Genomic DNA, 26,155 nt, shown 5'->3' on the forward strand with positions numbered 1-26,155 from the left:
GGCTAGATGAGAAAGAATTTATCAGTTATAAGGCTTAACCAAGGAAGGGGAGGATGAGGAAACTAATATTCATTAAGTACCTCTTAAAATGATAGGCATTGTGCTACATGCTTTACACATGTTATTTCATTTAATCCTAACAACTCTGTGGGTAGGTGTTACTATTGCCAACTTAAAACAGGTTCATTAAAACAACAATGAGATATCACTGCACACCAATCAGAATGGCCAAATTCCAAGACACTAACATCACCAAATGCCAGTGAAGATGTGGAGCAACAGGACCCTCTCACATTGCTGGTGGGGATGCAAAATGGCACAGCCACTTCGCAAGACAGGTTGGCAGTTTCTTATAAACATCCTCTTACCACATATGATCCAGCAGTTGTGTTCCTTGGTATTTACCCAAATGAATTAAAAACTTGTCTCCACACCAAATCCTGCACATTGATATAAGACTTGGTATTGTACTATATTATATAAGACCCAGTCTTAAGTTATAGTAAAATAAGACCGGGTCTTATGTTAATTTTTGCTCCAAAAAACGCATTAGAGCTGATGGCCAGGCTAGGTCTTATTTTGGGGGCAACACGGTAGTAAGCACTCAATAATACTAGTTGAAAGGTTGATCATCATTTAAGCCCTCATTTTTCCAGCTTGAAGTAAGAACCAGTTTCTCCTGGACTCATATTTGCTCCCAGCTGTATGTCTGTGTCTCCAGTTTGGATCAGAGCAATAACATAAAACATGTGAAGAGAACCCTTTCCTATGCATCCAGACCAGGAGACTTTCCACATCATTTCTCTGAAAATTCCCTCCACTTAATCTGAATAGATTTAAGCATGAGCTAGGAGCAGTTAGAAATATTGTAGTAAATATCCCACCTATTTGATTTGGGGTTTTGCAAAGAGAGTTCTTCCCACTCTTACCTCGCAGTGATTGGGACAGAAGGAATGCATGGCTCATGCATTACAGCTCATCACAGCTGTGCCTGCAGTCTGGGTAATGAGCTCTAATAAGCCTGCAAACTCATCAACCTCCCACCCCAAAGGCCTCTAACCACTGAGCATCCAGCCATAGGCCATATTTCTTCATTGGCACCAGACTACTGTTCTAAGAATATTATCTCTAGTTTGTGCTCATAGACTTTTTCACTGACATTAGCAGCAGTCTAGCACAATTCAGCACCGTCATGCCTCTCCAACTTTCAAGAAAACTGCAGTTAACATTTCAGAATTCCAAAGAAATGTGCTTAAAAGTAGTGACCAGAAGGCAGTGAGAAAGAGGATCCAACAACAGCACATAGTCATTTTCAAAACTGTTCATGGGTAATTCTCCCATTTATAAAATCAATATTGTAATGAGAGGGGAATAAAAATCTTTTTTTTTTTTTTTTTTTTGTATTACTTGCTTAGGTAGTTTGGACCAAAGACTAAAGAATATGACCATGGCACCTGAGAAACTATCCCAGGAAATAGCTAGTACACATAATAATCAAACGTCACTAGCTGAGGTCAGGACATCATCACTGCCCCTTTGGGTTACCTGATTTTCCTGTTCGTCCCACTGACATATCTGTAGAACTTGACTCAATTCCTGTCGCTGTTGCTTCAGGTACCTGTCTAGTTGCCGTCTCCTGTCTTGTAGAAGTTCAAGAAGACTGTCGATCTTCAGGCAGCTGTTATGAGCTCCCTGAACCAACTCCGGATTTACATTAGGTCCATCACACTTGAATTTTTCTATGAAGTCAGTGAGTTGTTGACTTTTGTTTAAAAGGGCCAGAGATCGTTCTAAGAGTTCTAGAAGAAAATTAGAAAGAAAAAAAAGACTAGTGATATGAGAAAACTTTTAATAGCAACATTTTGACTCTTCATGTAATTTAAAATATAAACAACCTCCACACTAAACTAAGAAATTCAAATGGTCAAACACAAAATGCCTACAATACAATTGGTCAGATGCTTTAATCTAACAATTGCTATAGTGCTAACTGCCACATGATAGGATGCTGAAGTACAGTGACGGCGTAACTCAGTGTAGAGAGTAAACAGACTGTGGGATTTGAGCACTGGTCCTATTGGTTATAATGTGCTTCTCATAAGGTACCCTCTCTCCTTGGAGCTTTCTGTATCCTGAGGTGATTGACTCAATTTGAGCTTTAAAGACTAAGTACTGTAGTGGCGAAACAAAATCACAATGGGTGGTAGCCAGGGGCTGACACCAAGGCCTACGTTCAGATGGAAAATGTGTGCTCAGTTTAACAGAATCAGTTATCACCCAATTCTGACCAACAGTTGACATGAGAGAATATGGGTTTATTGTTGATGGAGCTTCTGATTTTTAAAAGAATTATAAATATAGATTTCATATGAAAGCTTCTGATTTTTATTTTTTTAATATTTGTAATTTGTATTTTTCAATTAAAAACACTGAAGGGTGAACAAAACACGTCTCTCTGCTAAATGGGCTACCAGTTTGTGCCCTCTGGACATCTAATAAACATGGGAGTTGAAGTGTGAAAATTGAAGGATCACCAAAAGAGGAGGAGTTGAGATCAGCACTTTAAGAAACAACCACACTTGGAGAATATTTGGAGGAGCAGCTGGAAAATTTTCCACTCTTGGTAAGCCAGAAACCCAGGAGTCATCCATGACACATCCCTCTCCCTAATCCCACCATTAACAAGACCTATCAGTTTCACCCGCTATCTCCTGCATCTGTCTACTTTTCTCCACCCCCACTACAAAAAGAATCATCTGTGCCTAAACTTGTATCATCACCTCTTAATTGCATCCCCTCTCTAATGCATTCATCCATTCTCCATATATTAGCCAGAGAGATCTTTTCTAAATCTACTATGTCACATACACACACACACTTGAAACGATGGCTTCCCATTGACTTAGAATTAGAACAGACTCCTTACCATGATTTCAGGTCTGGCATGGTCTGGTCTCTGTCTTCCCTTTCAGATTGTTTCAATCTCTCTACCCTTCATCCCTATCTTCTTTAAATACCTCACACGTGCTATACTCCCTCTTGTCCCAGAATTTTCAGTGTGTTCTCTGCCAGAGGCACCATTCTCCTCAACCCCTTCCTTCTCCACCTTAATTCTCTTTATGCTTCAGGTCTCAGTCAATGGCCAATTCCTCAAAGGACAAATCAGACTGGATCAAAGCCTCCTAGTAAGTGTTCTCGTATCATACTGTTCCTCACTCAGTTCTTACCATGGCTACAGTTTTACATTTCTGTGTTGGAATAGTGAATTAATGTCTGTCTTTTCACCTGGCTCCAGTGTAATATGAGGACAGGCAGGGACCATGACTGTATCTCCAGCATTCAGCAGAGTGACTGGCACAGGTAACATGTTCAGAAATTTTTGTAAAATGCATAAGTGAGATTACATGCATTAAAAGGGTGGGGGGAATTAGGAGAACTGTAGATGACAGAGGTCAGCAGTCATATATATATATATACACACACACACATACATATACACACATATATACATACATATATACATACATATATATATATGACATTGAAAAGATTTCGGGTTTTGTGATGGGTAAGTGGTGGAAACAAAAGTCAAGTTACCAGGCTGAAAAGTGGGAAAGTAGTAATGAAGTGAAGTCAACAAGACAGAACAATCTTTGAGACATTTGTTCTTAGAAGAAAAAAAAAAAGAGAGAATGTTAGCAGGGTTGAATATCCTGCTTTTTATTTAGGATGAGAACATGAAGAACATCCAGAGGGGAAGTACCTTACTAACCATCACACTACTAGAAGCGGGCTAAGCCATACCCACTACACTGTGGCACCCGAGCATTCTGACGTTTAGCATCAGGCTGTGGTAGTTGTGCCCGTTGTCTCTTAACTGACAACTGGAGAGCTGGAAGCGTCAATGGGATAAGTGAAGATATTGTAAAGAGACATTTTGAGATGAAAAAGAAAGACTTTGAAGTGTTTATGCCACATGACCTAGATCTGTATAATAAGGTATTAAAATGGTGTTATCTGCTCAGAGTGAGAAAGGTACGATTATGTGTGCTGAGCAATTCGATTGGAAGTCAACAATGCAAGAAACAAACAACAAAGACAACCACACTCTTGAACAAGGATAGAGGGTGGGATCATTCAGGGAGAACATTAAAATTAGAGTAAATCTCTTAAACGAAGAAATGGAAGTGAACGTAAACAAGATGGGAAAGGGCAGGGGCAGAAAAAAGGCCTATCTTCCTAGAACAAGTTCTTACAGGGAAGTGAAAGAAACAACTGCAGAAACAAGGTGAAGACAAGTTATAGAAAGCCCTGCCAATCAAACTGAAGAGCTTTAATTTGTGTACCTTAATGTAATAATCACTATGACTAATTCTCCATAAATATAAATATAAATATTTAATAATATTAAATATAAATATCTACTAAGAATATATATTTAGAATATAGGAATACATAGACATGATTAGAAGAATAAATACATATATAATATATATTAAATATATATAAGTATATATATTTAATGTATAGTTAATATATATTAAATATATAAATAAATTTTCAAATAAGTATATATAATATATATTAAATCTATCTATCTATCTATCTATCTATCTATCTATCTACTTATCTATCTATATCCTCTATTTTCAACTTATGATATTGTGAACAGTTACACACTTACACACACACACACACGCACACCCACACGGGAAGTATGGGCAGATGGCAGAGTTTCCTCATATATCTTTTCTTCCTTTCCATAACTAGCTCTTACACACGACTTTTCAAATGAGAGAGGGAAGCACATCTTCAGGTGTTCAGGTATTGCAGACTGCCAGTGGAACAGGCCAACCTGTTCTGGTCCCTACAAAATACATATAATTAGCCAAAATATCCATTTCCCATCTTTTTCTGGTTTTCTATTTCAACATCTTCCAAGATAGTATAACCACTAACGTTACCACCAGGCATGCAGCCTGTGGAGCCAAAGTGAACTTGTGAAATGTACAGGCTAAAATCCGTTTGTTACTGCAACTACAATGATTCTGAAAAAGGATAAATTGTCCCCTCAGTTTCCTTTTTCAGTCCTTACATCTTACTTTTTTTACTGTTTATGTTTTCCTAGCTATTTATCCCATCAGTTGATTATACAAAGTAATGTGTATTTCCTCAATGGTAAAATGATTTAGATACATCAAAATCTCTATAGTGCATTTCTTTTATAGATTGTATTTTTTGCATATACAAAACTGTACTTATTATATAAAAACCGTACTTACTGACATATACCTTGTGATATGAGCCTAGTAGATATTTAATAAATTTTTGTTGTTTACTTGTTTTGATTATTATATCTAAAAGTATACTTTATATTAGTACCTTTACATTTGCCATACTTATTAAGTATAAATAACAAATTTAAACTGGATCAATGAGGGATTTACCTTTCCAAATGAGTATTTTCTAAAACATATCAAGGTCGCAGACTTGGCATTAAGATACTGGCTAATATTTCCTTCTAATACATTTTCCCATGTTACAAATGTTCCTTAGTGGAACAGTGTTTCTGAAATTCATTCAGTGGGTATTTTCAAATATACACAAAAGTAGAGAGAATAGTATAATGGACTCCAATAAATCTATACCTAAGCTGTGTTTAAGATTTTATGTATATTTTAAGATGTTATATATATCTCAGACCAAGGAAGTAATAATATGGTTGTTCCTACAAGGGAGTGTCTTAGGTATTATGTCTATTTTAAAAGGCCACTGGAAAACTGGAGGGCGCTTCTCCAAATCATAGGATTCCTGAGGACAAGGGCCTTTCCCCCTCTCCCACATGACTCTGAGTTTCTCCCAGGCATAGGTTCAAAAAATATGTGTTGTTGAATTGAGGGTGACCAGGCTGGTAAGTAAGTAGTCTTGAAACTATGTTTTCTGGAAAACATTTTAATTAGGCTTGTTTCATCCACAGGAGAGAAGACTGGAGAGGACATGTTAGTCTTCAACTATCTGAAGGATTGTTATGTGGAGAACGGAACAAACTTATTCTATAACATTCCAGAGGGCAGAAACTTTAATCCATTCGTCCTGCTTCTGACCTCCGCTATGTTACTGAGTAAGTTTCTTAAATACAACACAGCCTTAGCATTAATGAATAAGGAAAAAGTATAGATGAAGCTATTTGGAACCTAGTGAATATTAGGGATAAGTCTGATTATAGTTTTTCCAGTTACATTACTAACCTTTGCCATCCTAACATTGGCATTTTGTGCTACTCACAGAACATCTCAGAACATACTAGAATTGGTAGCTATACTTATAGATATAGGGTTTTTAAAAAAACTTTTATTTATTTGTGTTTTTCCAGGACCCATCAGCTCCAAGTCAAGTAGTTGTTTCAATTTAGTTGTGAAGGGCGCAGCTCACAGTGGCCCATGTGGGGATCGAACCGGCAACCTTGTTGTTAAGAGCATTGTGCTCTAATCAACAGAGCTAACCTGCCACCCCCTACATGTAGTTTTTTAATTGAAGTATAATTGGCAAATAATATCCTATTAGTTTCACGTACATCATAGTGATATGATAGTTACATACATTATGAAATGATCACCATAATAAGTCTAGTTACCATCTGTCACCATACAAAGTTACTACAATGTTATTGACTCTATTCTCTATGCTGAACATTTGCAATAGCTAAGATGTGGAAGCATCCTAAATGTCCATCAATAGATGAATGGACAAAGAAGATGTGGTGTATACACAATGGAATGTTATTCAGCCATAAAAAAGGATAAAGTCTTGCCATTTGTGACAATACAGATGAACCTAGACAGGATTATGTAAAGTGAAATAAGTCAGACAGAGAAACAAAACAACCGAACGAACAAAACAAAAACAACCACATAGATACAAGAAACAAACTGGTGGTTACGAGTGGGGTGGGGTGGCAGAAATAAATGAAGGGGATTAAGAGGTACAAACTTCCAGTTATAAAATAAATAAATTATAGATGTATTTTATTTCCTTAAATGTGAAGTTACTAGAGATTGCTGTGGTCTGAATGTTTGGACCCCCCCTAAAATTCCTATGTTGAAACCCTAATGCCCAATGTGATGATATTAGGAAGGTGGTCAGGTCACGAAGGTGGAGCCCTCATGAAAGGGACGAGTGTTCTTACAAAAGTGACCTCACAGCCCTCCCTAGCCATTCCTGCCACGTGAGGGGACAATGAGAAATCTGTGACCCAGAAGAGGACCCTCACCCCACCGTGCTGGCACCCTGATCTCAGATTTCTAGCATCCAGAACTGTGAGAAATGAACTTCTGCTGCTTATTTCAGATTATACCACCCAGTCTGAGGTATTGTGTTACAGCAGCTTGAACAGACTAACACAGAGTGGCATCCGTACCTGAAAATCAGAATTTTGTCCTTGAATATGCGTTTCAAGCCAGCTAATCTTAATCCCACTGAATTGATTAATAAATTTCATCAACTCTCATTTTATGGAAACAAGGCCACCAGTAGGAAGATGAATGGGGAGCCAAATACCCTGACGAGAGTCCCTGTAATCTCCGTGCTTCAAGTGTCACATAGAACACAAAAATGTCACACTCAACCTGCCATCGGGATGGAAGAACATTTTGTGATCACAAAAACAAACGATTTTTCCTATCTTCGGCTAGCATTTTTATCCATCTCTTCAGATTAAAAGGAGGCCCAGTGGCCCCATGAATGTCAGGACACTGGTCTCACTGTCAGCTGAAGGCCAGGACACTGCAGTCTAAAGCTTCCAAATAAAGCAGCACATGGCTCATGTACACTGGCTCCCTGTGCCACAGATCCTAGTCACTCTGGAGGAGCCAAGAGAAACAACAACAAAATCGCATTAAGGCTACTTCTCCCCATCTACTTGCATCCCCAAGTACTTATGGACAAATCCCTACTTCCACAACCCATCTCTGTAAAATGCTTTCCTTTGATTGCCTCAGTACTGAATCTTATCAACCAAAGCATGAGTCATTGTCAGATTTCTGGAGGTAAACTTGCTATGTGATGATCATGTTGGCTGGAATTGTGACCACAGAATCCATCTCAGTGACTTTGGACTCAACTCACTTTCCAGTATCCTAAGCGGAATTTCAGGTGATTCTGTTCACCCTCTTTGGACCCAGAGAGATTGCTGCTGCTGTACAAAAATAAGCAGGCTGCTGCTTTAATGCTGATATTTCTGATGCTGTTTATAATCCCTGTTAGGGAGACGTCCTCTAGAACAATAATCAGTTAAAATTAAATGCATAATATATATGTGGTAGGATCTCCTAAAAATTTACACAGGAAAGATTGAGTCCTTTAACCTTTGAGTTTAGGAAAAGCAATGAACTTTTATGTAGGGTCATTTGGAGGGTGATATAGATACAAAATCTATTTGTGGCTTTAAAGACACCTCCAGCCCATGTCCAGCACGATCTGACATGGAGAGCGAGACGCTGAGTTAGAACTGTTACAATTGAGTTCAGGAAACCATCCACTCACCCCAGTTCTACTTGGCAGTAATAATTAGAAGAACGAATTAGGAAGAAGTGTTGTTCCTCTCTGTTTATCTAACCTGATTCCACAGAACAAGATTACAGTAAATAGCTACCCCTCCACACATGCCTTCCCACTACAGTTCTGCCCATTCCAGATTCTGGTGGAAAAGGCCAAGAATACAAAGTGTTGGTTAACAATTGGACTCTCTTCATAGTTGTTCATAGGGAGTTGGAAATCTTTATCTATACTGCTTTTATTAAATTTTTCTATCTGGAAAAAGTTCACTACTCCTTTTTTTAAAAAAAACTGAAATAGTGAAAGAGAGATTTTCCTTACCTAGAGCTTTTATTTAAAGGCTGACCTTCATTTACTGACCCCGGGAAGGAACATTCACTGAATTAAAACCATTTATTCGAACAAGAAATACTCTTGAGGACCTACTGTGTGCTAGCATAGGTGCTGAGGCTACATGGATGGACATGGCGGAAATGCCCCGGCCTCAGAAATTAAAAATCCAGCAGATTGAATAACTCCCAGAGCTATTACAATCTCTCAGAAGCTGTTCCTCTACCATTTCCTTAGAACCATTCATAGCTACTTCTTCCTTGCAGAAGATGACCAGAAAAAGAGCTTTCTTTAATCTTTCTTAGAATGAGCTGAAGCCTACATAAACATATAAAAAATACACTGTCATACACAAACCTTTTCACATTAATACCTTTTAAAAGCTTGAAAAATGTACGTGAGGAATAGATATATTTCTTGCCTTTGGTATGATGTTCATGAAGCTGAAGGAGTGATTGTAAGGACTCGGCGCTCCCAAACTCCTGCGTGTTCTGGAGGAAGTCTTCAGCTTCATCTATTTTAATGGCAAACTACAACCGAAACACAGGGGAAAGACAATTGAAAAAATAAAACTCAGCGTGCCACTTTTAGTTATTTGCCAATGTTTTTCAAGAATTAATGCCTCACTGTATGTGTTTGTGTGTTTTTTTGAGGATGCATGTGTTTGTGCGAGCATGTGCTGGCTTAGGGTGTTTGTGTGAGGGTGTGTGTTTGCATGCAGTCAACTTACAAAGCGCCGATGTAAGAGCTTTCTTATTATTCTTTTGCATTTTTTCATACCTGGAAATATGTTATGTATGCTGAAATAAACCAACTTGTTTTCTGTTCAAATGTCTTAAAATTTTCAACTAAAATTTTTGTGTCCTATGTAATGAATACAGCCACTTTTAACATTCTAAGGCAGTGTGTCAAAGAATTACCAGAAAGTTTGCTAGGAGAAACCAACAGAAGTTCGGCTAACCAGTGACCTACATAATTATAATTAAATTTAACTTCAGAACCCATTTAGAGAGAAGACTGAAATATAATTTTTTTTCCTCTATGATTAGACCTACAACTGAAAAATATAAGTTTCAGAATAATGCATAGTCTAAGCCCAATTGCTACACTTGATCTTAGCCAAAAGGCCAAGAAGCAATGTCTAATCCCGTTTCTTATATAAAACAAATATATGTATTTGTATGGGAAGTGGTCTTAGAAGATACACACCAAAAGGTTACATTGATTAGAAGGAATGGGGTTAGACTTGGGTAAAGGGAGGTAAAAGTTTAGATTTTAAATCTATAACTTGTAATTTTGTTTAAATTTTATCAATAATTTTATGTATTATTTACATAAATAAAATGAGATTTGATGCAGCAAGAACAAAAAATGGAAATTTTCTCCTCTATTTCAAGGAAAAAAGGAATAGCAACTTAACACCCTAAATGGTCAAGAATATACGGCCCTCTCTTGTGTTTCTGCATGGAGAAAGTATACAGGGGAGATAACTGAAGCGATGTTAAAACTTTCAGGGGAACAATCTTAGAAACAAATTTTAGAAAAGGGCAAACCATACTTGGTTATGCTAATACTGGACATCCATAGCAGTAGACAAATAGTTGGTTTATTTTACCATGTTTCCCTGAAAATAAGACCTAGCTGGACAAGATGGGGTCTTATATTAATTTTTGCTCCAAAAGATGCATTACAGCTGATTGTCCAGCTAGGTCTTATTTCTGGGGAAACACGGTAACACTAAGATTCAAAGATAATATTATACTTTATAAGAACATTTTAATTAACGTGTTTACCTTTGAATTAAGTATAGAACAAACTCATAAAGACAAATTATCAGTGAGAAAGACAAAAGCTACCACAGTGCTTGTCTTCTTTTTCAAGGTTTTTCAAAACTGTTATCTTTGAATTTAGTGATTTTTAATATTTTTATAACTAGTTGATTAAGAAGATCTACTGTGTTATGATTAGTACAATAGCCATATAAGATCCTGTTATAAACAGCATGAAATGATGGGAAAGCCTGATGAGCATGTCTCCGTTGGAAATACAGAGAAGGCCTCCACCATCCTAATAGAACAACGTGATGGACACACACCATTGTCACTTCAGGACAATGTTTCTAGACAGAAGTACAATGTTTGAGAAGAGAAAAACTTTGTTGATTGTTAAGTCTTAGGAGCCACAAGCCATCCTATAATCATTATCAACCATGCAATAAGATGACATTTGCTATTTGTAAAGAACTCCTGCATGCACATAGTTCAATACAGGAATCCTATCCACACATAATTTACATGTCTAATTCATTTCATTTCTAATAACTGATTTTAAAGACATTCTTTGAGCAAAATCTTCAAAGACAAAGAAAGAAAAACAAAACTCTGTAGGTGATTTGTTTTTTTCCCTGTAGAACACTACAAAAAGTTTTAGAGTCTCTGTATATCTATATTTCAACTTATTTGAAATTTTAAAAATAATAAACCAGTAAAACAATTTTGCTCAGAAAAAGCTTCCCTAAGGTACTGTTAACTTTTATGGATACTTTCTTTTTACTACTTTTCTTTCTGTAGCTTGTACAGGGTAGTTGGTAACGAGGGATATTTTTAAAAAACTCTATTCTTATTTTCACCCTTATCTTTTTTTTTTTTTTCCCCTAAATCACTAATAAAAATGTCTTTGGCATACATAAGGGGCATGGAAGATCATGTAGGAGTTTGCATTCAGCTAAGTGTGAAGTGGTCCACAAAACTGGAAACAGAATAAAACAAGAAACGATTAGTCATTTCACTAAGAATCAGAGTCCTGGGTTGAATTATAGGTTGACTTAGTACTTCCCTTTATTTCATGTAGTATCTGGAAGTAATCTCTCATCGTAGAGAAAATCAGCTAGCATTAATGCTACTACACAGTGAAACAAATGTTGAGCCTAATGTTTGAAAAAAAGGTAATTTCCTGTGCTCAAATTAGCTGAATTTCAAGGGCAGCTGACACCTATACATTTACTAAGATGGAATCAATCAGATGTATTTAATTTGACCTCTGTAGGTATATTTCATCTGGTTTTCTTCTTTTCAGGAAAAAAACTGTATGGACAACTTTTTCCCAAGATAATCTGTAGAATGAAGTGTGAGTTGGGCTTCAGTGTTCAAATTGTGGAAAGCAAACCTAAAAGTTACAATAAAGTTTTTGCTCCTTTTCATTTTTAAACGAGTTCATGATGCATGAGATTGTCTACCCCAATTCTTATGTTCTATTACTAGTTTCCTTTCCTTCATTATTTTGAATTTAAGCCCTGAATTTTCAGTTTGGAAATGTCACATTTTTCAAAGCTAGTGCTTTATCATAATGAAGCAGTGCTTTCACATCAAAATGAACGTACTGCCATTTGACAGAGAAGTTAAAAGTGAAATTTCCAATAACTGTCTTATACCAAATATAACACTTCTTTTGATAATGTTCTTTGAGTCTCACATTTTGAAATTGGGAACCTCATAAAATTACAGAATTTAAGAAAAATCACAGGGGGAAATGACCTTGTTAGGCCCAGAACTTTTTCCTTTCCTTATATTTTCATGAGTTCAAACTATAGAAACTCAACCATATGCCTTAAGAAAGTGCTTTGTAAAATGCTATGCTTACAAGGTATTATTCTATGGAATATTCTGCAATTGTCTCTTCATAAGCAATGGAAGTTTTAGTCAACAACTTTTAGTCAATAAGAACACTGTAGACCAACATTTCCTAGTAATCCTAAAATCAGGGCTAATTGTTTGATTTAGTAATTATATTACTATCTTCTACAGAAGGAAATATAATGAATTATGAGTAAGAGTTCCCATTTTTACTTATTAGTTTACTTAATTTTAATGAGGTGTACTTAGTTTTTGTTTGAAGGCCTACATTTAAAATATTAACAATTTTAATTTTTTTTGCAATCAAAATTAAAGTGTATTGTATATATTATGGTTATTCTGCCATTTTTTGAACCAACTGCAATATCTGTTTGTGGAAATAAAACATTTTCAGGAGTGCTATTCATTTACTCTGATGTGGAGAAGGGAGAAGTTTTTTTAACACAAACCTCCAAGGCACTTTCAAAAAATTCAGAGGTCAACCTGAGGAGCTCTCGTCTTCTTTCAAGCATAGAGACCAGGGCTGCCCATGCTTCGCCCAGGGTATTAGCCATGGCATCATAGACTTGACTCTGATCCTTGTTCTCTTCAGCTGTCTTGTCTGCTTCCTGCAAGAGTTCCCATACCCGATCTTCCAAAGCCTACGTCCAAGGAAAAACAGACAAACAAAAAGGCATAAGGCAGAGTGTCACTCAATGTAAGAACACAGGATCACATTTCAAACACTTGAATATGTGAAGTTGTGTGTGCTCTAGGAAAGACTAGAAGAGAATTTATAAACACAAACTGCTATGTAGGCAGGCAGATCAAGAAGGAGGAGGGAGCAGTGGAGATTGTGGTAAAGTAGGAAGCATGGCCAAGTTAAAGGCATTCACATTTAAATAAATATTGTGCAAACACTAGAGATGTATCAAAGGTACACATCTGCATTCTGAGGGGTACAGGATATTGTGTTAACGTCACATTTAAAAAAAAAAAAAACTAATTTGAACACATCCATGAGAGAGTAATCAAGAAAAAAAAAGTTGTTAGAAATCAACCCAGTAAAACTTACTGTTTATTCTAAATAATTGTTATTGTTAATATGCTTGTGAAGCTTAATGTAAACATTATTAAGTTATTAAAAGAGAATACTCACAATGTAAAGAATAAGAATATCTGTGACCAACATTACAGACTGTTTGAACAAAATATGGGAGCTTAAGGAGAACATGTGGTTATATAATTGTCTGATTTGGGGACAGGAGGAGGATCCCATAGATTCTATTTCATTGTTTAAGTTGGCACTAAAATAAAGGTACAACTTAAAAAAAATAATAGACTAAAAATATTAATATGAATGAGTTCCAATGTATCAGCAGAAAAGGGAACTGAAATGATATAGAGCAAAATGCAACAGATAAAACGAAAAATAGCACATTTATCAGGACACACACAAAAAACAAAACATAATGATAGAAATATGATCAAATATCGATTAACACCAAAAAGGTGACTGAGTTAACTTTTTCAACTAAAAGACATTCTCAGATTAAGTAAAAAAAAAAAAAATCAACTAATTTATGTTTGATAGTGTCATCCCTTAATTAAAATGGCTTAACTTTTGAAAATAAAGAGAAGAGATATAGTAAGCAAAGACAAACAAAACTAAAGGAGATTAACAATACTAATTTCAGACAAATTAGAAATCAAAACAAAAATTATTGAAATTAAAAATGGCATCTTATATTGATAAATAGTTCAATCCACATCAAGGCACTCATGAACCTTTATATTAATGGCATTAAAATATTTAAAGTAGATATACCCAGTCAGATGACAATGTAGTAAAAGTAGAAATAAACAATAAAAGTTCCAGATAATAAAACAAATATCTTAGAAAATTTAAGCTAACACTTAATAAAATAATTCCTAGATACAATGGAGAATAAAAACTATAATTACAGATTTTTTAGAAAAAAAAATAAGGGTACTACGTCTGAAAACCTAACATACGGCTAACTTTATTCTCCGATAAAATTCATAGCATTAGACTACTTTATTTTTAAAGAAAGAAAAAGTAAATTAAACATCAAGCCTAAATTATAGAAAATAAAATAAAACAAAAATTAAAGGAGATTAATTAAATACAAATTAGAAATTAACAAATTAGAGAAAAACATAAAAACTGATTTTTTAAAAGTTGGGTCATTGAAAAGCCAAATGAAATATAAAAACATCTGATGTCAAACGTAAGTAGCAGAGTAGATAGCTGCAATGGTCCATTCCTCTGTAGAAACATTGAGAAAGCAAGCACAAACTATCTTAATCAACACTGTCAGAACTCTGTAAAGTAGTGAAAGGTTCACAGCAAACAGGAGAACACTAAAGCAACAAAAAGACAACTTAAAAATTGTAGAAAAGCTTTGAGATGCTTTACTTGCCCTTGCCCACCTGCTCCTGGATTCAGCAGAGACTATCAGAGTGGATAAATAAATCAGACCCAATTATATGGTGTCTACAAGAAAACCAGCTTAAATATAAAGGCACAGATAGGTTAAAAGAAACTGGATAAAGAAATATATGCCGTGCTAACGCTAATCTAAAGAAAACTGCAGTAGCTATATTAATTTCAAACAGAGCAGATTTCAGAGCAAGGAATATTGAGGGATTAAGATGGGTATTTCATAACAATAAAGAGGTTCATCTCCAAGAAGACATAACAATCTTAAATGTGTATGTGCCTAACAACAGAGCATCAAAATATGGGAAGCAAAAACTGATAGAACTGCAAGGAGAAATAGACAAACCTACTATTACAGTTGGAGACGTCAATATCTGTCCATCAATAATTGACATATCCAGCAAGCAGAAAAGTAAGGATATAGTTGAACTAAACAACACCATCAATCACCTGGATATAATTGACATTTATAGACTACTCTGTCCAACAACAGCAAAATACACATTCTTCTTATGCTCACGTGAGACATTTACTAGGACAGACCATATCCTGGACCATAAAGTATACCTTAGCAAATTTAAAAGAATAAAAATCATACAAAGTGTGCTCTCAGACCACAATGGAATTGAAGTAGAAATCAATAGCAGGAAGAATACAGTCAAGAATCCATCCCCCATTAGTATGCATTGCTTTGGAATTGTCAGTCCATATGATAAGTTTAAGAAAATGGATATGATTGCTTATCTAGCACACCCTAGAAAATCAACTAAAAATACATATAACTTTAAGGTTCAATGAATAAGCTAATGACAAGATAACTAAGACTCAGTGAGGCTCTCTGTGGATTTTTCAATAATTTTAAAATCAACTTTATTGAAGTTATAGTTTGCATATAATAAAATCCCCCATTTCATGTACTTTTCAAAAGAGTTCCGACAAGTGTATACATCTAAGTAACCATCACCATAAGAAAAAACAATTCTATCACCCCAAAGTTTACTCATAGTCCACCCCATCAACCCTGCCCACTTCATGCCCCACGATGACACTCATATGCTTTCTGTCACTTTAGATTTGCCTTTTCTGGAGTGTCACATGAATGATACCACGTAGTATGTTATCTTTCTTATTTCACTCAGCATAAAGTTTTTTGAGATTCATCCATACGCTTTCATGTATCCTTTTTTATTGTGGAGTAGTATTCCACTGAATGAATTCATCTAGTTACCTGTTGACATGTGGGTGTTTCCAATTTTGGACTATAATGTATAAACCTACTATAAATATTTATATATAAGTTTGTGTGTGGATGTATATTTTCATTTTTCTTGGAATTTACCTAGGTGTTTTCTAATGAATCTTACTCTTTCATTTATATCTTCCTGTGTATTTTGAATTTTTTAATAATAAGAATATATTACTTTTTATCATTGGGGGAAATGCTATGTTCATTTTTGCAATTACATAAAATGAACCTACTCCAAAAAAGAAAAACAAAAACATGCCATTGCTGTACTGGAACAGTTGGCCTGAGTTATCTCCAATTAGAATTCTAGAGCAGTTCTTTCCCTCCTTACGCTTTCAAATTATGTCCTAAGACACATAAACACTTTAATTGTATAATTCTTCCCAGTTATTTGCTTTTTCTTTCTGTAAAAGGCTTATACCCTCATGCCTCCTAACAAAAGCTTGTCTATGAGACTTGCTTAGACTAATGAAATGTAAACAGGAGATTTGTGTGCCACTCTTGAAAAGTTTTAAGAACCAATGAGTGATTCCACCATTTCTCTTTTCATACAAAGGGCTGCTTCTTCAGTCTGAATCCTAGAACAAAGCAGACATGCAAAACTGAATGGTAATTACAATGAAGCCAGCATGTAATGTAAGAAATACAATCAGTGACTGTGAGCCAATGCTGTTGGGGGATTGTTACCATAGAATTGCCAAATACATTTACACATGTAAAACTATTTGTTATACATTATACATCCAAGGTTCTCTTGTGCTTAATAAAGAAGGAAAATAAAATTCATAATGCAACAAAACAACATATATAGAGACCAGAACCTGATAATTTCATAGCTAACTCAAAAAAGTCTCGGGCAGATTGGATTAAACATGTCAATGACCTCTTCAGAGATGTCCACTGAATATGTGCCTGCTCTGTTCTCTCTGGTATTTAGGCTAAGCCAGGCAGATGATTGTCTAAATTGCCAAGAGAGTTAGGTCAAATGAATATACTTTCTTATCTAGCTATTTGAAAGTATAACATCTAAGCATTTGCTTGTCATGTGACAAGCTTTAGGTTATCTTAAAGGCTGGTTAATTTTGTATTGTGCATGTTTTTAATTTTATACTTTTTATCATTAAAATGGAATAACTTGGCCTCAATTTCTATTTATGATGGGTGTCAGTTCAAGACTATGTCAAGAGGTCCAGCTTGGTGGCTCAGACGGTTGGAGCTCCATGCTCCTAACGCCAAAGTTTGCTGGTTCGATTCCCACAGGGGATGGTAGGCTGTGCCCCCTGCAACCAGCAATGGCAACTGGACCTGGAGCTGAACTGCACCCTCCACAGCTGGGATTGAAAGGACAACAACTTGACTTGGAAAAAATCCTGGAAGTACACACTGGTCCCCAATAAAGTCATGTTCTCCTTCCCCAATAAAACCTTTGGAGAAAAAAAGAAGACTATATAAAGAGAAGAAAGAGATTATATTAGGAGTTTTAAATTTTAAGAAACCTCATTTTTGTCACAAAGGCTGTACTGAGAACTGAAACTAGGAGAACTTAATAATTCCATGGTGGCGACGCAGAAGAGAATAAGAAATAACAGGGAATGAATTCATTCTAGAGCAAAGCAACTGAACAATTAACCTTTTAGGATATTTCTCAGATTTGACATGAAGGTGATAGATAAATCTGAAACTTGGCTATTTCTACAGCTAATAGGATTGTTTTTGAAAGTATTTTTTATGTATATATAGAACTGTCTTAGCCTTATTGAACACATATAACTTAGTTCTTCTTAGTACTGTTCTTTTCCTACTGAAGTGACACTTCATAAATCAGTGATGCAGAGGTTTTAGGGGCAAACAGCTTGAAGGACTACAATTCTGGTTTCCAGTATTTCCTTGGGACTCTCCCATGACCTCTATTGTGAACTGCAAAATGCTCTGTTCACTGGAATTCCAAGGCCAAAACCTTCTTGCAGAACCCTCTGGGTTTAATTTGGTACAAGTTATACTTGAGATTTTCTCCAAGAAAGCGGGTAGACATCCTGCTTTGAGGATTGGCAGAAAACTGTCTACTCCAAACTCTCTTGAGATTTTAGATGGCTCTTGGGGTGCTGGGATCAGAGGCCAAGTATAGTCCAACGCTCCCCAAGGCATTGAAATACTGGAATACTGGAAGAAATTCTGAAATACTGAAAGAAAGAGGAACTCAAACAGAGTGAACTGGGCAGGATTCAGAGAACAGGAATATTTCTCAGCCAATCCAAAATCTCAGGATAATGGCCAGGTGAAGTATATTTCTGTGAGATTTCTGAAATGGAACATCTGAGCCCAAAGCTAAAATCCACCCTCAGGGTGTTTAGATATATAATACTTGGGTCCCTGTGATAAGTCTTCAGCTTTAGTAAAGGCATTAGGAAGGCTTTTAGTTCTTTTAGTGTTCTCCAGCTTTCCATGGTCACCCGTGTATCATGTCACGCTATCAGTCAGGCCTTCTTTTCTGAATTGGTGCTCACTCGTATGTTGCCAGCGCTGAGGAAATACTGTTCTATTTTAATGCCCGTCGCTGAGCCCCCAAGGAGACTACCTCTTCCTTCTCTCTTCCCCTCAGGGAGCAAGATGTATCACTTAGGTAGCCTGAAACACAAATGCAAGTGATATACTAATGGAGATGGCTAGAGGGCACAACACTCCATGCATGCTAATAATAATGGTTTCAAATCTGTAAAGGAGACGTAAGAGACATAAGTTCTGTCTTACTCATATTTATAGCTCTAGCACCTATCACTGGTTTTCAAGCAGAAGTGCCCCAAAAGAATGCTTGAAAACATGTTGAGGCATTTTTAGTTGTCATGATGAATTTGTGCAGTTTGTGGGGTAGAGGTTTGATGAAGGATTGTCCCATCAGACATCCATCCTACTCAGAAACACTGACTGCCCTGCACACACGAGGTCTGATAGTAAGTTCACAAACTTGTTGCAGCAATATTACTAACATTTTTTGATATCAGAAGGATTATTCACTATGAATTTGTAACAACTGGACAAACAGTTAACCAAGTTTACTATCTGGAAGTACTGAAAAGGCTGCATGAAGAAGATGAAAATGACCTGAACTTTTTGCCAACAATTCATGGCTCTTGCATCACGACAATGCACCAGCTCACACGGCACTGCCTGTGAGGGAGTTTTCAGCCAGTAAACAAATAACAGTATTGGAACATCCTCCCTACTCACCTGATCTGGCCCCAATGACTTCCTTCTTTACCGAAAGATAAAGGAAAAATTCAAAGTAAGACATTTTGATGACATTCAGGACATCAAGGGTAATTCGAGAGCTCTGATGGCCATTCCAGAAAAAGAGGTCCAAAATTTCTTTGAAGGGTGGCCTAGGTGCTGGTGTTGGCGCATAGCTTCCCAAGGGGAGTACTTCAAAGGTGACCGTAGTGAAATTCAGCAATGAGGTACGTAGCACTTTTTCTAAGATGAGTTCGCGAATTTAATTGACTGACCTTGTAATATGAGCTCAATAAATGTTTGTGGCAGGATGCATGGGAGAGGTCTAAGAGGTTTCTTTCACTTTCTCTTGAAAATTATGTGATTTTATTTCACAGTCTGTTAGAAGCCTCTCTAACAAAACTACAAAACAGCACCCATTCTAGAGTAACAGTACTCCATCACTTATAGAAAAAACCCTTCTACAGAGCTTAGAAAAAGTTTTCTTGGACCAGACCACACATTTGCCTCATTCCCCAGACTGCTACCCCTCTCAGCTTTCCAATTGAGGAAAAATGACAATACCCTACACGTCTTCTATCTCTTTCACTTCTTATTTAGACTTGAAGAGTTCTTTGAAAAGTGCATAGAATATATGTACTATGGAAATTAAAACCAGACAACTTGAGGATATCATTTTGAACAGTTGAAATGAGCCTGGGGCTTCACTCCATCTCTTCAAACTGCATCTCTCAGTTGCTGTAGGCTATTAGATGGGCTTCTTGCCTAAATGGAGAGAAGAAGCTCTTTCAGCTTGAAGACTATTTTAGTATATGTGCTGCCGAAGTGAGCACTTGAAGACTATTTTAAAAATGAAGTAAAAAGATAAATTACTATCTGAAAACACACCTAAGAGAGGGGAGAAATCTCATTTTATCAATGCAATATTAATATTGCAATATAAAATAATATTTGTATAGTACTTTATAGCTTTTAAAAAAATTATATGATTCCCACAATACTAACAACATTCTCAATCAACAGGGACCTGTAGAGAATATTTCACTTGAATGGAAAGGGTGCTCTCTGTCCTCCACTAAAGCTAAAACCAAATTGTTACTTGTTCAAATACAATACAGTAATACTCTTAATGATTCTTATGGTTCAAAGAAGATAACATCTAATAGAACCTGAAGTTATTCAAGAATGTATTCACTCATCCATGCTTTCACTCATCCAGCAAGAATTTTTCAATCAGCTCTTAATCAAATGGTACAAATTGTGTTAATAGATATGAACGAATGGGGAGGGGGACAGCTAGTTAGGATTGTATTGTCTTCGTTTATTCAATGCTTTCAGTTTTTTCTCTTTTTCTTAATACCCAGCCACTTCTCAACACATACGTGAAAGGTTTCCATCCCAACCATCCTATTGAAATATTCTTGTAGAGGTCCACAGTGACCTCACATTTGCCAATGCCAGTAATCCCCTTTAATCACTTCTTTGTGCTCCTTAAAAATTTTTTTCTTCCATTGGCTACTAACACATTCTGATTTTCCTGCTGTGCTTTGGTTCTCTTTTAAAGGTTTACTTTTTCTGCCTGTTTTTAAATGTTCTAGGTTTTCCAGGAGACCATGGTCTTTGCTCTTTTCTTCTCAAGTATGTGTCAGGGGTGGGGCTGGGGATATTATATCAACATCATTTGTGTGAATTTTCCAAACTATACTCGACTTCTTCAAGAAATTCCAATGGGTAGAGAACAAGTGACCACAAAGTTTGAATGGATTATCACAATGAGCCACTAGTATTGATTAGATTGTATCTCCATTTAATCCATGGGAGGGTAGGATGGAAAAGAAAGAGTAATTACTCAATACCTCTTTCCAAGTGAATGCATAATCACTTGTAAGTATGACTACAACTACTGTCTAAATAATTAATTTCTCTTGATTTTTTAACTTTACTAAAAATCTTCATCCAAATGTCCAACAACTACCTCAAAATCAAAACATCTAAAGTCAATCATGCCATCTTACCCACCATATCTCCAACTCTTCTGGCTTTCAGGAACAGAAACATAGAAGACAATCTTTACTCTTCTCTCCCCCAAGTCTCCTTCAATTGCAAGATCCCACACACCTCCCCTTTCCTCTATTTCCACCCCCTTAGCTCAGTTTAGTTTCTCATCACTTCTCACCTGAATTCCTATAACAGCCTCTCAAGTTGGCCCCCTGCCTCCAGGCTCACCCTTAGCATATCCATTCTCAGCCCTGCTGCCATGTAGATCTTTCTATATCAGAAATATACTCATGTCACTCAGCAACTCATAAATGTTTCAGTGGATTTTAAGATAAAATTCAAAGCTTAAGCATAGCGAGTAAGACCCTCAGTGATTGATTCCTTTGTAGTCTTCTTTCTGTTTATTCTCTCACATTGCTCTCCAGCCTTCTGAAATTCTTGTGGTTCCCCAACCCTCCGGCCCTCCCGACAGCCTAACCTTTGTCTCAGCTTAGAATGCTTTCCCTTCTTGCCTCCCACTCTTCTTTCTCCTTCCTGTGACTCACCTCTGGCTAAATAACTCCTCATCCTTCAAGATGCTATTTAGGGGTTGACACTTTTAGTAAGCCTTTCCTCACCCACATTGGGTCTGGGATAGCTGCCCCTCTAAAGTGCTTTTCATTATCATAGCAATTATTACAGTGAGTTTTTTTTATTTTTCTGATTATGAAAATAATGTAATTTCATAATAAAAATGGGGGAAACTTTTAAAATCATAAAACATAAAAATCACCTATGATCCCACTGCCCAGAGGTAACCACCATTATTATTCATATGGTTTTATATACACACATACACAGATCAGGAAACTATAACCCACAGTCCAAAGCCAGCCTGTAATCTCTTTTGGTGTGGTCTGCTAACTAAGTGTTTTTTACACTTTCCATTTACATTAAGTGGTTGAAAACAAAATTTTTAATAATACTATTCCATGATACATGGAAATTATACAGAGTTGAAATTTCAGTGTCCATAAATTTTTATTGAAACACACCCATGTTTATTGGAACACAACCCATTTCTTTATATATTGTCCAAAGCTGCTTTCACACTACAACAACAGAGTTTGAACAGCTGCAACTCACAAAGCAATATGACCCACAAAACCTAAAATATTTACCTTTTGACTGTTTACCAGAAAAAGTTTGCTGACCTTTGGTATAGAGCTATGTGTTGTTTTTCTGAATAACACTATGTTATGAATCCTTTCTTTTTCAATATTTTTTTAGAAATATTATTTTTAGTGGATGTCTAATATCCCATTGAGATGCCATAATTTAAGTATTCCCCCATGGTTAAATATTGTTAAATCTGGTTTCCATTTTTAACTATTGTAAGCAATATTAGGCTGAGTAAATTCCAATAATCCTCATTTCATTTGACTTCTTATCCTTTCATATAAATCTTTATGGATCTCTCTTATTTCCCTAAAACACATTCGTAAAAGTGGAATGAATGATTGGGTTATCCCACATTTTCAAGGTCCTCGATGCACTTGCTAAGATGTTCTCCAGAAACTTTTTACCAACTGATTAGCATTATCACAATATATTAAAATTGTCTTTTTTGTTTCATAAGTATTCATTTTTAAAATTATAGTTGACATACGATATTCTAATAGTTTCAAATGTACAACATAATGATTGGACATTTATATAGCTTATGAAATGATCATAATAAGTCTAGTAACCATTTGTTACCATACAAAGTTATTACAATATCATTGACTATATTTCCTATGCTGTACTTTACATCCTCATGACTTATTTATTTTATAACTGGAATGTTGTACTTCTTAGTCTCCTTCACCGTTTTCACCCCCCCCCACCCCATCTCCTCTGACAACCATCAATTTGTTTTCTATATGTATGAGTTTGTTTCTGTTGTGTTTTGTTCATTTGTTTTGTTTTTATTCCACATGTAAGTGAAATCATATGGTATTTGTCTTTCTCAGTCTGACTTATTTCACTTAGCATCATACCCTCTAGGTCCATCCACATTGTCGCAAATGGCAATACAGTGGCCAACAGACACATGAAAAGATGCTCAACATCACTAATCATCAGGGAAATGTAAATCAAAAGCACAATGAGATATCACTTCACACCTGTTGGAATAGCTATCATCAAAAAGTCAACAAATAACAAGTGCTGGTAAAGATGTGGAGAAAGGGAAACCTTGTGTACTGCTGGTGGCATTAAAATAGTTTTTTTTATGTATATGACGTCCCCACTAATCCTTGAGGACAAGGATGTTTTAAATTCCCAGGGCATAGCAGAACGTGAAGCTCAGAGAAAGTACTGTATACAGCAGATGTACGAGGAATGAGTAGCCAGGCCTGAGTGGTTGCTCATTTGTCCAGGCCCACTGCCAGCACTGTTTCTCAATTTTGGGAACTCAGTAACTCAGAAAACAAGTTTGTGGGCTCCCGCTTGAGAATCCACCATAAAAGTCAAATGGTCACAACACTGGCACCAATAAAATGAAAAACACAAACACAAGTATAAGCATTGAAATTTGGCATCTTATATTAAATATTTTAAGATAATCATCAAACATTTGAAATGATTTATGTATTCATATATCTCTGAGAATACATCTCTGAACTCCCAGGGATCTGGAAAGCACAGTTTGAGAAACATGTGATACAGGAAGTGGGGGGTGAGTGGGGAATGGGGGGTGTCTAACTTGCTGATGTGCAGCTGCAGAGAGAGCAAGGAACACCAGAGATGCTCTATGCTGACAAGCTGTGAGAGCAATACATTGCGACAGACAACAAACCACTTGTGCCTTTCCATCGTTGTGATTGTGCCATTTGTGGAAAGTAAGAAGAGGGAGCCAGTTCAGGTGGAAAAATCACAGGGTTGAACTGAAAAGATCATGGGAGGAAGTATAAAGAGGGGAGAGATACGCTGAATAGCAAAACCCTTGGAAATCTGGAAACCTCAGAAGCAAAGGCAGAAATGGCAGGATTACTGTAACAGAGCCAGGTCATTCCAGAGCTTGATGTGAGAAAGGTTGAGATCAGAGAGGACAGTATAATGGATGAGGAGAAGCTCCCAGGAAGCATGACAAACACATCAAAATGATACATCTCATAAACACACAGAGTTCTTGCTATTCTTGTGGAATCAAAACAGATATATAAAAGATAAACTGCCAGGAAACATAAGGGAACAGTTGAGCAACTACTCAGATCATTTGATAGATGCATTCAGCCAATCTGGAAAACTATATAAATACCGTTTTTGCTCAATGCTTGCTTCTGGACTGAATTACCCTGATATTTTCCACCTGTCTATTCTAACACTTATTGATGCAATTCAAAATTTTTCTTCTCACAGAGAGGAAACAAAAGTTTACTCATGAAGAAAATTTTCAGGTAATTTCTGTCTTTCCAGTATAAAGATGATACATTCTGGGTAACAAAAAAATCATGCACATTGAGGTGTTTTTTTCCAATGGTGGATAAGAATTTGCCTCAAGTGGCCTCATTACAAAATAATAATAATGTTCCCTTTATGATGCATGGTATGCAGCATAACATAGCTATTTAGATCCAGAATCTGGGGTACACACTCTGGCTCCACTTAGTAGCGCCACGCGTTTTACAAGCTACCTTTTCTTATTAAGTTTCAATCTATTATAAATTGGGAACAACAATAATAATACCTACTTCTTAGGGTTTTGTGAGGATTAAATGAAATAATCCATGCAAGCTCTTAGCACAGTGCCTGGTATACAGTAGGCATTAAATAAATGTTAGCTATTATTTTAATTATGTTTATGTGTACATTCTTACTAGTATTATCATTTTGTATTTATAAAACCACCGGATGGAGAACATATTGAGATACTTAGCAATAAAACTAAATGACCCTATATTCCTAATAGGAAATAAAAATCTATTTCTGATATGATCTGAAGAGGCTACATAACAATCACTATAGCCTACAATAATAATTTCAGAAATGATGAAAGTTCAAAGAGTAGATATTTTAATCTGAGTTCAAATAACAATGTCTCATTTTTAAGGAATATATATACACACACACTCACACGTATATATATAAATATATTTTTAAAAGAATTGTTTTCTTTCAGAAAAATTCAGTTACTTGCTTTGTCCTTAAATCTTGCACTGATTCCCTGTGATAAAATGACTAATTTTTATGTATGAAAAAATTAATTGTATCACATATGCTGATGAGATAGTATAAACATTCACAACATTCACTATTTAAAATTGATTGTAGAAATGTAGCAAACTTGACAAAAGTCTATGTTGGGTAAAGTTCAAGTCTTAGCATTTTAGGTATTGTTGTAAATCCAACTGTCATCAAATTTTGGTCAAGTAGTTTCTGAAATCCATGCTTAAGTAAGAATGGAATATTGCATTCTGGGATTTGTAGTTCCCTTTGGCTGAGGACCATATTAATGACTAAAAAGACATCCACATACTCCTTTTTATGCATCTCTAGGGCATCCCCCACTAAAATAAAGTAAATGTGTGAAAAGAAACATGTTCTGTCCTTATTGCAACTACACTGCCAATGTTGATATAAAATATATTCTAAATCAATGGTTACAGTCATCTTTTCTAATGCTAATAACTCTTAATAAATTTATTTCAAAACTGATCATACAATGTATAATAATGATCATTTTTAAAGAATAATAGTCACTTG

At 36.0% G+C, this 26,155-nt stretch overlaps 1 protein-coding gene and 1 pseudogene across 4 annotated transcripts in view; both read right to left on the reverse strand.

The window, feature by feature from the left end:
- The window catches only part of CCDC141 (coiled-coil domain containing 141), a 168,252-nt gene that overhangs the window by 111,857 nt on the left and 30,240 nt on the right, over positions 1-26,155 (reverse strand). For all 4 annotated transcript variants that reach the window (XM_074338695.1, XM_019739337.2, XM_019739336.2 and 1 more), the window contains exons 3-5: positions 12,965-13,156; positions 9,305-9,413; positions 1,546-1,799 (exon numbers count right to left, since the gene is read on the reverse strand). In XM_074338695.1, the coding sequence (XP_074194796.1) occupies positions 1,546-1,799; positions 9,305-9,413; positions 12,965-13,156 (555 nt within the window). The remainder of the gene's footprint in view (positions 1-1,545; positions 1,800-9,304; positions 9,414-12,964; positions 13,157-26,155) is intronic.
- On the reverse strand, positions 9,867-10,022 carry LOC141568139 (U2 spliceosomal RNA; annotated as a pseudogene).

Source organism: Rhinolophus sinicus, linkage group LG01 (genome assembly GCF_036562045.2).
Source record: "Rhinolophus sinicus isolate RSC01 linkage group LG01, ASM3656204v1, whole genome shotgun sequence".
In the NCBI taxonomy this organism is placed as follows: Eukaryota; Metazoa; Chordata; class Mammalia; order Chiroptera; family Rhinolophidae; genus Rhinolophus; species Rhinolophus sinicus.